The following is a 15918-nucleotide window of genomic DNA, read 5'->3' as shown; positions in this document are numbered from 1 at the left end:
CCACAACCACCCACCTCACACCACCCACCCCTCCACCACCCCTACCCCACCCACTTATTTTTTAAAGTTCCTATTTTATTCTTTACCTGAGTTTTACTAATATATAGAAACTAATTTCTAATTAAGAGTTAAGGATATTTTAGTAAACTTACAAGTTATTATACAGTACCATACAGTCAAAGCAAACAATACAAATGTTATTAAACCACAACAAACGATACAGTCTATCCAAACATGATGTTCATATAGTACAATACAATACAACACCATACTCGTACATTAATGAACCACGGAAAATAAGTAACTTTTACGATTTTTTCTCGTCCTTCTCGTCTTCCAACTGTCACGCCGGTCATACGGCCCATACAAGACAAAGGTTACATACACAAAGAAAAACCCCACAAACATTCATAAAAAAAATATTTGCCAGTCTTGTTTCTCACTGTTGTTTACTAGCTTTCTTGCTTTTCTATCACGATCACAATCACAATCAACATACACTAATTCTTCTTAGACGGCCATAAACAATTTTCACAACTCTTTCTCTTTCACTAATTCTTGAAAACATGAATGACTTGCTAGCGGTTAGTTGATTTTCTTGATCTTATTATTTGCTTTTTATTTTCAAGACCCCTTGAATTCTTTTGTTGTTTTGATTACTATGAAATAAAAGAATAAATTTTTTGTGTTTTTACTTGGTATTCTGTTGATGGGGTTCTTATATATCTTCTTTGGTTTCAGTTTTTGTATTGCATGTGTGTGCTTTCGTTTTTATTTTGCTGTGAATTGAATTTTGTATCCTTGTTTTGCGTATACAAGTCTGGTGAAGTTTGAAAAGGTTGGATTTTGTGTAATTTCTTTGCTATCTCATATGTATCAACTGCATACTTGGTTATTCAACAAGTAATACCAACCTTTATAGGTAGCATCTAGACTGGAATTAAGGTTACTCCTCTAAGAACTAATATCAGTCTTGTTATAGGTAGCGTTTGGACTAGAATTAAGGTTACTCATCTATATCCTTCTTTGTGTAGTTATTTGCATTTTCTTGTCTTTCTTGCTAGCTATTTTGAACTTTATTTGCAATTTAACCAAGCCTAACTGCAGATACATTAATAACATTGGATATTTTTGTTTGTTTTCCTGATTAATTTTATCTATATCAAATTTTCTTGTATTGCAAGCACTAGTAATGAAGTTTGTAACTTAATCATTACTCCCTCCGTCCAATTTTATGTGAAGTTGTTGCTGTGTGGAGAGTCAAACAGTTTTTTCTTTGACTATAGTTTTCTCAAACTTTTTAAAAATATTTTGAATCATTAGCTATGTTGACTTATAGTACTTTTCGTGTAGATTTCAAATATGTAAATTTTATTTAAAACTTTTGAAAAATCTATATACTTATTCATAGTCAAAATTAAGTGTTCTTACCCTCGTACTCCGAACACAACCTTCACATAAATTGGGATAGAGGGAGTATTATTTTTCCTATATTTTGTCTGTGGGGGTGATATGATCTTAAAGTTTACTGTTCTGTAATTTCTTTTACTGTTTCAGGATTCGAGCTTCGTTGATGTCAAAGATAATGGTTCCAAACAATCTGATATCGAGATGGGCAACAGATTTACGAGGAGCCAATCAGATTCTGGCATGGACAGCTTTAATAAGCAGGTATCACTTCACTGGCCCCTGAGTTATTTTGAGATTATCAGTAGTGCAATTGTCATCTAAAGATAAAACTACAAGAACCAATTTTGCAAAAAGTTTATTCTCCTATCTCCTTGCTTCTGACGTGTAGTACTTTCCCTTGTAGATACAAGAAATCGAGAAGCAGGTGGATAAACTTTCTGGTTTACTGAAGAGCCTTAAGGTATCATTCATGCATATTCTCTGCCTTTGCTTTTAGTTTTAATTGCTGTTCAGAAGCCATTTAGATCTATTTGTACTTTCTTCTTTTGAGAAACTGCAAATTCAACAAATACATGTTTTGGCTTCGTTCATGTCTGCTTTTTTACATGCTTTAAACTTACAGTAAAATCAATCCTGGAAAATTGAGTGCTACATTGAAGAGCTTTCTTGAGTCGGGGGTTAAATGTTCTCATGTTGGAAGTGTAGCATCTATACTGTTGAAGGAAAAAAAAATATTTGTATTTCTCCTGCTATATATAAAATAAAAAATAACATCTCCCCGATGTTTTATGGAAGTCTCTTGCTTAAGAAGAACTATTGGTAGCAGTATAGTTGGTTTCATGCCGGGGTTCAAATTCCAGTAGAGACAAAAAAGTCAGGTGTTTTACTTTTAGCCTTGGTGGTTGAGTTACCCAGTAGTTGTGCTAGTGGGAGGTTGTATGTACCCGCTTAAATAGTCAAGGTAGTTGTTCTTTTGGACCCAAAAGATAATCTTGGTTGCAGTCTGAGGAAATAGTTAGTTGATAAAAAATCAAGAGAATAATTGTAGTGTTGAAGGCCAATTATTCATAGTTAAGCAGTATTTTGTTTTCCTCCTGATTTATATATAATCAATATCACCTTCCCAAGGTACGGTAAAAGTCTGTTATTTAAGAAGAAATATTAGCAAATAGCAGATGTATACTTTGTTTCATTCTACCAGAGATCGGAACTTTTATTAGAGAACTTTAGAACAGTTAGGGTTCTTACTTTATCTTTGTGATTCTGTTGGATTTATGTTCAGGAGGATGACATTTAAGGGACGGAATAGGATAAATGGTATGAGAACGGATTCAACTATGGGAGAATAGATGGAAAAAAAAACAGAATTATGTTGCTCCACTTGATGACAAAATATAATCTTGGTTGCCAGTCGGAGAATAATCAGTTTTCACTTTGGCCTTTTTAACTCACTTCTCATTTTGAAATAAAATGCTGAAGTTCAGTGATTAATTGTTTGTGTCACTTTGATCTTTTCCATCTGATCAAAAAATTTTTACCCTTTCTCTAGTCAGAGATTATTTACTAATTGGACTTATCTTTCAGGATGCTAATGAGGAAACAAAATCTGTTACTAAAGCATCAGAAATGAAAGGTCGGATAAGTACTATTTCATAATGTCTTGTATAGCTAACAGATTCACTATTATTGTGATCTCTTTTACCTTTTAAGTTGTAATTGTATTGTAAAATATAACTCTAAGATATTCAAGTTGCTCAGTTAAAAGAAGCCTAGTACTTTTTCAATCCATTTACTAGAATGCACTTGTGAAATATTAACATGGATAAGTTCATCTATCTCTGCCGACTATTTGTTTCTTGATAATCTGTAGCCTGCTAACCACAAGCTCTCAAGCAAGTGTTTTTTTCCTTGTTTCCAGCTATAAGGAAGCGGATGGAGAAAGATATAGATGAAGTTGGGAAGGTTGCAAGAAATGTCAAAGCAAAAATAGAAGCAATAAATAAAGAGGTAAATTTGTCTATTCTTTTATATTTGGATCAGTAAAGCAGTTATTGAGTTCAATGCTCATCATTTAAAAGCACTCTAATTGTTCTCTTTTCTTTAGAACTTGGCTAATCGACAAAAGCCTGGATGTGGAAAGGGTACAAGTGTTGACAGATCAAGGATAAATATGACCAAGTACATTGATAAACATAATTTTTCAATATTGCTTGATGTTATTTTCCACTTCTTGTGCTTGAGCAGTCGTACTTGTGTGTGTTTTTCTTATTTATTTTTTTTAAAAAATTTTTTTTGCAGTGCCTTGACAAAGAAGTTCAGAGATGTTATGACAGAATTTCAGGTATAGCCAAGTCTTGTTATTTGCTTTGTGCTGTATTTTCTCTTTAATTTAAATTGGTTATAAGTTATGTTCTTCCAGACATTAAGGCAGAGAATAGACGACGAGTATCGTGAAGTTGTAGAGCGAAGGGTGATAACAGGTTTGAATCCCACATTTTACAACAGAAATATAACTTATCAATGTCTGAATTTCCATATGTTGATCTAATATGTGGTTTTATCATGTTTTAATCTCACAATTGAACAGTCACTGGAACTAGACCAGATGAGGAGGTGAGTGCAATATCTTGTCAATGATAATCCTGGTCATAAAGATTTTTTTTCTTTTTCTTTTTTCTAATGTTTATTTTAATCATCATGTTAGACAATCAACAACCTGATAGAAAATGGAAGTAGTGAACAAATCTTCCAGAATGCTATCCAAGGAATGGGACGTGGACAGGTACCTCTTACTACTTCATTCTACTGTAATTTTCTCTTTTGACTTTCAGAATTTGGGACTTAATTTATGTGCCATCCACTTCTGGAGTCTTTCTCTTTGTTTGTTGTCAACATATTACTTCATGAGCCATGAGGTACATATAAAATGTAGAGGAAGCATGGTTTCTGTGTCAATAAATTCTTATGTTCTTGTTCAGCTAGCAGAAATAGTACCAGCTGAGCTCATTTGAATTCCTTTGACGTACTAACGTATCCATACGCGGTCCTTGAATTCCATGTATCTTTATGTAATTAGTTTGGAAACATGAGTTTTATGAGCGCACATCCCAGTTCTACAGTAAATATCTCATGTCGCCTCATCAGCAGACTGCAACCCGAAGAGATTTTCTATACTTTGAGCGTCTTCTAACAATTTGCGTGTTTCACCTTTTCCCTCTAGAAATTTAAAATACATTTGTCTGTCGTTATTATTTTCCCTTCCTATTTCAGCTGGTAATATGCTCTACTGTAGGTTTTAAGCACCGTAGAAGAAATTCAGGAAAGACATGATGCAGTGAAGGAAATTGAGAGAAAGCTCCTTGATCTGCATCAGATTTATCTAGATATGGCTGTTCTAGTTGAAGCTCAAGGAGACTTGTTAGATAATATTGAAACACAGGTTTGTTTTCAACCCTCCTGTTATTTAATTTCCTCAGCATATTGCTATCTTAAAAACGAAAGGGTCTCCACTGCACTGTATTGGATTTCTCAATGGTAATTTTGTTCAGGTGGCAAATGCAGTTGATCATGTCCAATCTGGGACAACTGCTCTTCAGACCGCAAAGAGACTACTGATAAACTCTCGAAAGTGCAACTGCATTGCCATTATAATTTTCATAATTATATTTGCTATTATAGCCACCCCCCTCATTGTCAGACTTCTTCGGAAGAGTGACAAAGGCGCTTAACTGTTTGTGTTCAAGCTATGCATGAGACTTGTGTTTTTGCCTTGGCTTACTGGGCGATAGATAGTTAAACTTCAACATTTTCACACTAGTTGTGTAGGCGTCTACAACTTCCTTGTTGATTATATATATATTTTTTAACCACTTCGTTAACTAATTTTTGGCGTAAATAGTCTGCTAATTGTCCATTAAGAATGTGATTAGTATATATTGCAGTCGTTTAGAGGCACTTGATGTGAATTTTGCCCTCTTCTCTTGATAGTAAATTCCGACTCTTAACGGACTAATCTTTTAAGCGATAGCTAACCCCTATTTTTGTCTATTTTGCATTTTTCTTTTTCTTGCTTAGCTACTCTCGTTGTTCGTCAAATTAATGAACTTAAATGGAGTTTCTTACCTGTTGCTGTTTCAAGGTAAAGAATAAGGATAATGTAATTATCGTTTTTAACTAGCGTGATATTATTACTGTTTTAACGGCCGCCAAGCTTCTTGGAATATCCCATTCTTAAAGGATTGAAGCAACTGTCCCAAGTTACTTGTAAGTCTTTTATCATCTTCTCCTTTTAATCCCCACCCTTTCTCCAAATATATAAATAAAAATCTGTTAAATCTCTTTTATATAAGTATTATTACTCTGCTAGAAAGAACTAACTGAAATCTCTATATTGATACTTAGACAATGGATAGTATGGAAGGTAGCTAGGATCTTATAAACTTAATTAATGATTCTGACCAACAAATAGATTATCTAAAATCGGATACAGATTTCAGATTTTCAGCTACCAAGGAAAGTTTAGGAATCAATGAAGGGGTTTACTCAATCGGCAAAATAACAAGTATTATATCAAACACGGATTTTAGATATAATTTCTTAAATGATCTTAAAATATGAAGTTTGGGATTTCGTGAAGTACAAGTTTTACACGTACTTTAGTTGGACACGGCTATTTATATTCACTTTTTAAAATATTTTGCACATCTTACCAACTTTAGAACAATTTCAAGCATATGTGTTAGGAGTTTAGACATATGTGCTTAAATTTCAGCCATAAAAAACACCTCATGTTTGAAGTTATTCGAAATGAATAATTTATAGTAAATTTTTCGGCAGCACTGATATAACCTAAATACTAATCCAAAAATCATCCGTGCACGTCGGCCTTTCTTGAAATGTCCTCAATCAATTGGACCCAGCTAATTACAATGTTATTATTTTGTAAAGATTGCATGGACTAACCACTTTTTGGACTGATTTTTAGAAAATAGTCGATATTTGAAAATTCATTGAAAAGTAGCAATCTCGATGCAGAAATATCATGATAGTGTCATGGGCGCACACATACCATACTAGTGTCATTAATTTCGAAGGAAAATTTAAACAAGTAAAAAACCAGAATAATTTCATAGATTTTGAAATCCATGGATGTGCCATGGATTCTAGAAATAGTGATTTTTCAATGACTTTTGAATTTATGGCTATTTTCAACTACAAGTCCTAGAAATACCTACTTTTAATTTTACCTTAATATCTTTGGAAGAAATTCATGATGCCTAGATCTATTTACTGCTTCACATATGTAATGTGCTGAAACTTGCATTTCATCTTCTTCTATTTTCTTTCTTTTTTGCCCTCTTAGTATAAATTCTTTTTTTCTTTTTTCTTCTTTCTATTTGCCTTTATAAAAAAGTAACAACAAAAGTCAAAAATAAAAAATAGAGGTCCATTATTATTAAGGTATAATTCTTTTGCATTCTGAACAATAGGATCCCCATTCTTTAATTGCTTCTTATTTCTCAGCAATTACGTGACACTAGTTGAATTGACATAATTATTTATGATATTAGATTGGTATATACACGCAAACATTAGTCGAAAAAAATGAACGTAATAGTTGAAAAGTTAACTTTAAAAGATATAAAACATAACATAAATTTCATTATTTAAATGAATCTGAACTCCACAAAGTTGTAAAAGCTGTTATAAACATGTTAAATATTTTAGGATACCTTAAAATAGAATGGCCTACAAGGACACAGAGAATGTAATTTTATTTTAACAGGGATGTGAGGGAGCAAAATTTGAAGAATGACGATTAAGAGGACGACAAGCTTTGAGAATTTACTGTTTAGATGTTAAATCTTTTGGAATAGCTTAAGATGGAACGAGTGCCATATAAATTGACATGTTATGGATATAAGTTATTTCAGGAATTAGCTAGTATTTTACAGTCCGTAAATTATTATCCTTGACAGTTTTTGGTAGTTTAGAGGCTTATTAGCAATTTGACAGTAAGTAGCAAGACCTGAGGTTGGAATTTGGTCCAACCCAAGTCATATACCTTTACATATCGTCCGATTTGGTAAATAAAATCTTTCATTACCCAAAAAAAAAAAAAAAAAAATTACTTTAGGAATGATGGCTAAGAGAAGGACAATTCTGTAAATATACCATTGTACCCCCATGATGCAACTTCTTGGTTCTTTGATAGGTACCTATAAGGTTTGGTTGATTTAGAACTAATTAAATGACTATTAGGGCCCGTTTGGCCATAAATACCAAAAACTTTTTCACTTTTTTTGGAATTTTTGAAGTTGGAGTTGGAGTTGGAGTTGTGTTTGGTCATAATTTTTAAAATTGTAGTTTTTGGTAAAATGTAGTGTAAAAAAGTTGAAAATTTTTGAAAAACAAGTTTTTCTTGTTTTTAGTATTCCGGAATACAACTCCGGAAAAAAGTGAATAGTTTTTATGGCCAAACGCTAGAAGTAAAAAAAGTGAAACAATTTTTCGGAAAAAAGTGAATAATTTTTATGGCCAAACGCCCACTAAATTTTAGGATACAAATTCAAGTTTTGGTTAGTGAAGGGTGACCGGTCATGGTGGTAAATTTCATTGCTTGTTATGACCACTATTTTGCAAGTTTAACCCAAAAACAGTGGGAGCTCTCCTGTGTTGTTCCTAAACAAGTTAACTTTTTTTCCTGGAAACAAGTTAAGCATTGTGGCATCATTTGTTTTGCTTCTCTTTTCGGTTATTGGCTTCTGCTGTGATTTTGTAAGTGTGCTTACTGATAATTCTGTTATAACAGGTCATAAGAAAATTGCTTAGTATATATCTATCCTTATAAGTAATTTCTCCATTATTAGTTTAGTTTAACCTGTTGATAGTCGTTTTATTTGTTAAGTAATTCATTTCACTTATTATGAACAAGGTTGATGTGTAAAATAGTGTCTCCTTCGTAAAATAGCTGCACATTTTGTCCAAGCAGATATTAGATTCGCCAAACTCACATTAGTTAATTTCATTTGCTCTTCATTAAGTACTTAAATTATCTTGGTTCAATTTGTTCCTTTGTATTTCCAGGTGGGATATGCAGTGGACCACGTTAACATGGGTACAGATGCTCTTCAAACTGCAAAGAGCTTGCAAAAGAAATCAAGAAAATGCATGATGATCGCCATAATTTTGCTTCTGATTATTGCTGCTATTATCGTGCTCTCTGTAATCAAACCTTGGAAGAAATAATCAGCAACAGAGAATCAAACATTACTTGCTGTGAATTCATTTCTTACTTCCTAATTCCCATTCCACTTTCCCTGTTTCCTCTTCTTTTGTTCTATGTATCATCCTTTTTCTTCTCACATTGTATTATTTCTGTATCTAATAAGGGGAGATTTGGCTTTATAGTAGATAATAAGTTGCCTGTATTATATGGGAGAATAAGAATTTTAACAGATTGATTTCTTTTTTGCACTACTATTGGGATCTAAATTTTTGCTAATTGGTTGACTTAAATTTTTTTATATGAACACAATTGATGCTTCTCAGCTAAGTTCAGGCAAGGGCACAACAGTTTGCAAGATATCTAAATCAAAGTCGATATTAGAACCCAATCAGGTAAGATCTTTGGGTCACATCGTTGAGTTATTAGCTTACAAGTCATTACTCATTAAATTTTTTATTTTTATTTTGGAGCTATCAGTTTAGACAGTTGTCTGATGGAAATTTTAGAGATACTACGTTTCTTTGATTGAACAGCTTAGCAAAAAGCATCAAGAAATCCATTAAGCAGTCACTAACTGGAAATCAAGAACAACTTTTAAGTCCAAATAGAGATTGAGATACAATTGATAACACCACTAGGCAATTTGAGGGCCAAAATAACGCCCGAAATGATTCAAATCCCTGAAGAATTATTAAAGAAAGCTGAAAAATCTTATTGTACTTGAAAATTGAGATAGTTCCATAGCTCCCCACATCTTCTTCATGCTCCAAAAGAACTCACTTTTTCCCCTTACATCCTTGACTTTGCAATCACCACATTTCCATCACCCAAGTTTGTTGTTCCTGTCCTTGTCCACTTCTCCTCGAATTGCTCCTCAGTCACTCCTGCAATTACCATGTTTCAAATAAGTTGTTACAAACAATTCTTATCAAAGTTTAAATTCTATGCACTAACACGTAAAAATTGCGCAAAACTTAATGAAGGTTGGATATTTATACCTTTGCCCATAGCAGCAGTAGAGGTGATACCTCCCTGGACTGTCCTTAGAACTCTATCATAGTAATTAGCACCAGACCATTTCTGATGAGCCAATGTGTCAACACCATTGCTCCTCTCTTCTCTCTGAATTTTCTCCACATAGGCCAGCATTCCCCTCCTTGCGAAATCCTTAGCAAACGTGTCGACGATGAGTGCATCAGCATGGAAACCAGCCAAAGTAATGAACTGCCAGCAATAACCTAACTTGGCTATTCTTGGAATGAAATCCGTCATTTGGTTATCATTCATCCCTGATGCATCCCAATTGAATGATGGAGATAGATTGTAAGCCAACATCAGCTCAGGCCTCATAGACTTCACTCCCTCAGCAAATTTCGTGCATTCCACCATATCAGGACTTGCAGTTTCCATCCAAACCAAATCAGCATGGTGAGCGAAAGCCCAACCACGAACGATGGCAGCCTCAACAGAACCCTGAAACCTGTAGAACCCTTCTCGGGTTCTTGGCAAATCCCAGTCCCAGAAAAGATTTGGAAGGCCAAGTCTTTCAACAATCTCCCTGGCTTGTTCGTGTGAAAGGCATTTTTCGTAGCTCGAATGATGCATCCACTCGTTCAATCTCCTGTTCTTCTCGGAATCCATAACGTTCATTTTCTTGATTGCGTCAACGACGCATTGAGAAAATGTCTTGAGTTCAGCCATTGCGAGCCAGTTATCCTCAATGGCTTGAAGTTCAGGCCCTGTCTTGCCAGCGGCCATAGCTTCAGACAAAAGAGTGGCCAAACTCTTGCCCTTGAGGTTCGGGTTCGAAACACCCAAAATGAACTGGTGATCTCTTGTATCCACATTGGTTTGGATCAAGGTTGCTCCAACTGCATCAGTACGAGCCACGAGGACCGTCTCTGTCCCCATGACATCGAACTGCAACCTTGCAGCCACAAGCCTGTTGATATGTTCACTGATAGCAACAAGAACTTTTCCAGCCATGTGACCACATTTCTTGGTGACTGATGATTGGTCTTCAATGTGGACCCCAGCAGCACCGCGCTCCACGAAAAGCTTGCAAAGCTTGACAGTGGCAGTGGCACCACCAAAGCCAGTGTCACCATCAGCAATGATAGGCTTCAAGTAATCAATAAAAGGAGTTCGCGCCCGCTCTTCTCGGCTCATGCTCATTCTAGCTTCCCTTTGTTTCCTGTCATGATACTGTTGAGCGAAGAACAGATGTTCGACTTTGTTAGGAACTGTGTCATAAGGGTAATCAGCAAGATCAGGGCCTGGTTCATTGGTACTGGTGTGGGTGGAAGAACATTGCCAGCCAGAGACATAGATAGTGTCCAAATGCTTAGCCATCATGGTGACTTGAACAGGGTCAAGTGCACCAAAAGTCCTTGAGGCAGTGCCATTGGCTTGGTGAGTTTTGAGTGTCCTCCACAGCTTCTTGGCTAACTCATTGGATGCATAGCTTTGCCTCATGGTTCCTCTTAGTGCCACCACATCCCTAGCTGAATATGGCCTCTTGGTTAGCCTGAACCTCTCTGAGCTCCACCACGCTTGCACCTCTGCTACCTCTGCTTCAAATCTCCTTTCTTCTTCCATAATCTGTTCATGCAAATTAAAGTTTCACAAATAAGTACTAAGCAAGAAAGCAAGTAAAGAAATCTAACGAAAACAACAATTGCAAGTCTCAATTTAGAGATATTTTTGCGCATGTTGCTCCATTTAAATCCGTCTCAGTATAGAATAAAATAAAAGATAAAACGGAAAGAAAAGATGGTGAGATGATCTTAAGTAAACAAGGAAATGTCACAGCAGCAACAACTGAACGTCTCAATTTGAAGATATTTTGTGCATGTCACTCCATTTAAATCTGTCTCAGTATAAAAAAAGATTAAATGGAAAGAAACGATGGTGAGATGATCTCAAATAATTAGAGAAATTTCACAGCAACAATAATTGAATGTCTCAATTTAAAGATATCTTTGTGCATGTTACTCCATTTAAATCCGTCTCAGTATAAAAAATTAAATGGAAAGAAAAGATGGTAAGATGATCATCTTACCATTGAAGGAACTGAGAAAGATGCAGCCATGGCTAGAACTCTTAATTTTATTTATTTATTTTTTTGGTGTACACAAGTTTGTAACTATACAATTGCTTTGATGAATGGTTGATGTAATGGTTGGTGGCAAGGACCCTCAATTTATAGTAGTAAAGGTAGGTAATGGTTCTTAAAACTGATGCCAATTGCCAAGGGAAGGATAAGAAAACGAAAAAAAACAATAATTTTCCACATCATTTGGCCAAATAATTTAGACCTTATCTACTGTATTTATTTATCTTGATGAAGATAAAACTGAAGCATTGCCCAAAAGGTGTTGATATCGAGGCAATGGCTGTTTCCATCGACGACAAATTTAGCAACTGTGCTTGTCCGTTTCCTTCTTTGATGACCTCATTCTTTCTAATTGTAACTACTTTTGTTTTTCTTTTTAATCTGTTGTTTTTTGCACCATGCCACTTATCATTTCTCTTATGTTTGGTTTTCTAATCCTGGGGTAATCCAGAACTAGTTTGATTGTTTTACTGAACACCAAAAATTAATTATATGATGTCAATGAGTTAGCGGAGGTAGAGCTACGATTTTGGTTACTGACAAGAATTCAATAGTTTTGGTTTAAATTTTGTACTTGTGTTAAAACACATGGATTAGGCCTGGGCGTCGACCCGAGCCGAACCCAATAGAGCGAGTCGAGCCGAGCCCAAGTCGGTTCTTTAATGGTTAGTTCTACATAGTGCTGCACCATTAGAAAAATTAAATTTATAATAAATTGACTAAAATAATATAGCATTACTAGTTTAAATTGATAATTGCAGTCAAGTGTGATTGAATTATTAGTCTGGTAATTTAATATGGAGCAATGAATAGAACTTTCAAGCTAAGAATATAAACTAAAAATAAAGAAATAATAAATTCCAATTTTTTTTACAATAATAATTTTCTTTAATTTTTTAAAAAATTAAATATAAAATGTTAATTACATTTTGTATCATCCATAAAGTAGTCACAAGTAAATATGTCTATTAAAAAGTTTAATTACATCAAATTAATTAAAGAAGTGTAAAATTACAAATTTATTGTAATAAACAATAATTATTAAATTGACATATTACTAACTAATTAAGATTAATGGATGAATTTTAGTTTTACAGTAATCATTACACGACTAAAGCGAGCCAACTAAGCTGAACCGATCGAGACCGAGCTTTAATCGAGCCGAGGCAAGTTAAATTTTAATTGAAATCGAACCGAGCTGAGCTGAGATGCGCTAAGCGGAATACATGCGAGCTAAGCCAAGCTCTGAGCCGACTAGGCTTAGTGCCTCAGCCTATGTATAGATAATTTATTCAGAATTTACTAAACTTCTTTTACTAGAATCAAGAACCCATAAACTTAAAATTTTAGACCCGTCATTTTAGTAAAATATATTTGTTTTCGATGTCACTTTAGTAAAATATATTTGTTTTCTATGATTAACACATAAGTGTGATTTCATTCTTCATGCACAAAGAAGTCTCAAGTGAAGTCGGGATATAATGTACTCCCTCCGAAGTGAACAGTTTTCCTTTGGCACATCCCTTAAAAAAATGTTTATTCCTAACGTATTTTAATTAAATTACCTTTAATTATTTTATGTACAAAATTTGAATAATTTAACCAACTTCTTAGAGATATGTAAATAAGGGAAAATTTGGGGAAAAAATATTCCTTCTTGATTATGTAAAAAAACACTTATTTGGATCAAAATAAAAAGATCAAATGTCACTTATTATGAACCGAAGGATTACTTTTGAAGTAATTGCACGGTTTGACCTTCAAATGGGCTGGTCTTTAATATTTTCCCTTCAAGATCGAACTTATGTCTTGTCGCCTTGTTGGGTATAAGTTCTTTAAGGACACTGACATAACTTGTGGACATTTTAATGCGTAACTTATATTCGTCTAGGCATAAATTCAATTTTGACAGGCAAAACTTAAAGGGGAAAGAAAGCGCACGCTCCCTAAAACCAAAATAATTACCCGCCCATACCCCCATTACTTTCCTACCCCAGAAAAAATCAAAACTATTTACCCGAGATGCGCCCCCCCCCCCCCCCCCCCAAAAAAAATGATACCATCGTGGTATATAAATATACTGAGATAGTATTATTAAAGACTGTTTCAGTTCTTCTCTTAGTCCTCCATGATACCATCATAATATATAAATATATTGAGATGGTATTATGGATGATCATGTTCATTTATTAAAAAAGACACACTTTTCTATTAAAAAAAAAACTCTATGATACCATCATCTTATATACTCCTCAGGACCATGGGTACCATCATGGTATATAAATATACTGAGATGGTATCATGGAGGACTAAGAGAAGGACTCCTTAGTCCTCCATGATACCATCATGATATATAAATATAAGGCGCGATGATATCATGGAGGAAGGGTTTTGAGCGAGGGGGTACGTCGGGTAAATAGTTTTGAGCGAGGGGGTACATCGGGTAATTAGTTTAGAAGGGACATAGGGTGGATAATTATTTTGTATTTTAGGGGCATTTGGGTTAGTTTTCCAAAATTAAAGACCAGGCCATCTGGAGGATGAAAATTAAAGACCAACTCAAAATAGGGCCAAAAGTGCAAATCACGCCGTTACTATTTTTTTTTAAGGGGGGAGCAGTGGCGGAGCCACACTATGCCGAGGGTGTTCATCCGAACCCCCTCGACGGAAAAAAAATATTGTTTTTACTTTTTTTTTATGTATATACAGTAGATGTTGAACCCCCTTAAGCTTCTTCGTATGTTTACTTTTTTATATTTTGAACCCCTCGGCGGAAATTCTGGCTCCGTCACTGGGCGGGAGGGAGTACCATGTGGCTACTGAAGGCCTTAACGATGACAATCTATTGTTTCTTTCTTTCAGGTATGCACCATTAATTATTCAAAAATAACTTATTTTTCCTAATCTGGATTTTTTTTGTAAAATTTCAATATTTTGTATAGTGTTTGAGATGTTTGCGGGACGAACATGTTGGTAGGGTATTTCCAACGATCCTTTTCACATAAATATCGGTAAAAGATTTTGAGATATTTATATGACTGTGACATTCATAAAATGTATGGTACTGATTTCTTGTGCTGGGTTCAACATTTTATTTGAACACGAGAGTGTAAACATATCTAAGCTTGTTTCGTCACGAGGAAAAAAGTTTTTAACAGTTTTGGCAAGACTATTATAAAAAAAAAAAAATCATACTACTGTATTATAAAAGAAAATGCAGATTGTCATATATTCCTATTATTCATGCCATAGGAATACTAGATTCATTCGATTCTTAGTAAAATTATGTTCTTTTCCCGCAGGATGTTTTAATTCCAATTTAAAAATAAACTTTAGGTGATTAACTATATAAATATATATTATTCACTCCATCTAAATCATATTTCAATTATATTTTCGGTTCTCGAGATTCAAACAATGTATAACATTTGATTAACATTTTAAAATATATATTTTTTCATCATATTGACATGAGAAGAATTACAACTTACAACACTTTTCATATATTTTTTGAGTATAAAATTTAATTAAAACTATTGAGTTAATCTAATTTAGTTTTGAAGATTAGTCAAATGGCCTCTCCATAAAGGAAAGCAACACTTATTTTAAAATGGAGAAAATAGTACTCCCTCCGTCTCAATTTATCAATCGTGGTTATTAAAAATAGTTGTCTCAAATTATTTGCCGTTTTAGAAGTTCAAGATACAATTAATTATATTTCCCATTTTATCCTTAGATGAAGATGCCCATGAATAGAGTAAACATTTAATGGATAGAGATTATAACTTAGATATAAACAAAGATAAAGTTAGTCACATACACCTCCTAATTCTTAAAAAGACATGTAAAACAAACAAAACGACAGATAACTAGCGAATATAAGTGAAATAAAGATCCAAGTTAATTAAGTCACGCGAGAGAATACCCCATTTGTTCAAACACAAATCGATGAGGCCAAATTAGGGAAATGAAAGAGCCAAAGAATGTCACATGCATGTCATGCTCGGTGCCAAGTAGATGCCTAGATGGCGTTCACGTAACATACGTATTCAAATCTTATCGCTCGAGCAGCTCGCTTGATCTCACAAAGGAAATATCTTACTTTGTATACACCAAATAATTATCTTGTATATAATTTTTTACTATTTATTTTATTATACACTAC

General features: G+C 34.1%; 2 protein-coding genes across 2 annotated transcripts; one reads left to right on the top strand and one right to left on the bottom strand.

The window, feature by feature from the left end:
• Positions 1-350: 350 nt before the first annotated feature.
• LOC132620361 (syntaxin-132-like) lies at positions 351-8892 on the top strand. Its single transcript, XM_060335027.1, has 12 exons — positions 351-584; positions 1558-1671; positions 1814-1870; positions 2995-3043; positions 3329-3417; positions 3515-3588; positions 3709-3751; positions 3830-3890; positions 3998-4023; positions 4115-4192; positions 4703-4849; positions 8497-8892. The coding sequence occupies exons 1-12, from the start codon at positions 567-569 to the stop codon at positions 8656-8658; spliced, it is 918 nt and encodes a 305-aa protein (XP_060191010.1). The 5' UTR covers positions 351-566; the 3' UTR covers positions 8659-8892.
• Positions 8893-9209: 317 nt separating this feature from the next.
• On the bottom strand, positions 9210-11855 carry LOC132620360 (isocitrate lyase). The gene is made up of 3 exons (XM_060335026.1): positions 11700-11855; positions 9637-11239; positions 9210-9522 (listed from the first exon to the last, which is right to left on the bottom strand). The coding sequence occupies exons 1-3, from the start codon at positions 11727-11729 to the stop codon at positions 9428-9430; spliced, it is 1728 nt and encodes a 575-aa protein (XP_060191009.1). The 5' UTR covers positions 11730-11855; the 3' UTR covers positions 9210-9427.
• Between the last annotated feature and the right edge of the window lie 4063 nt (positions 11856-15918).

Source organism: Lycium barbarum, chromosome 11 (assembly GCF_019175385.1).
Source record: "Lycium barbarum isolate Lr01 chromosome 11, ASM1917538v2, whole genome shotgun sequence".
Taxonomy (NCBI): Eukaryota; Viridiplantae; Streptophyta; class Magnoliopsida; order Solanales; family Solanaceae; genus Lycium; species Lycium barbarum.
The sequence above is the reverse complement of the archived record's forward strand: the minus strand, read 5'-3'. Positions and strand labels throughout refer to the sequence as shown.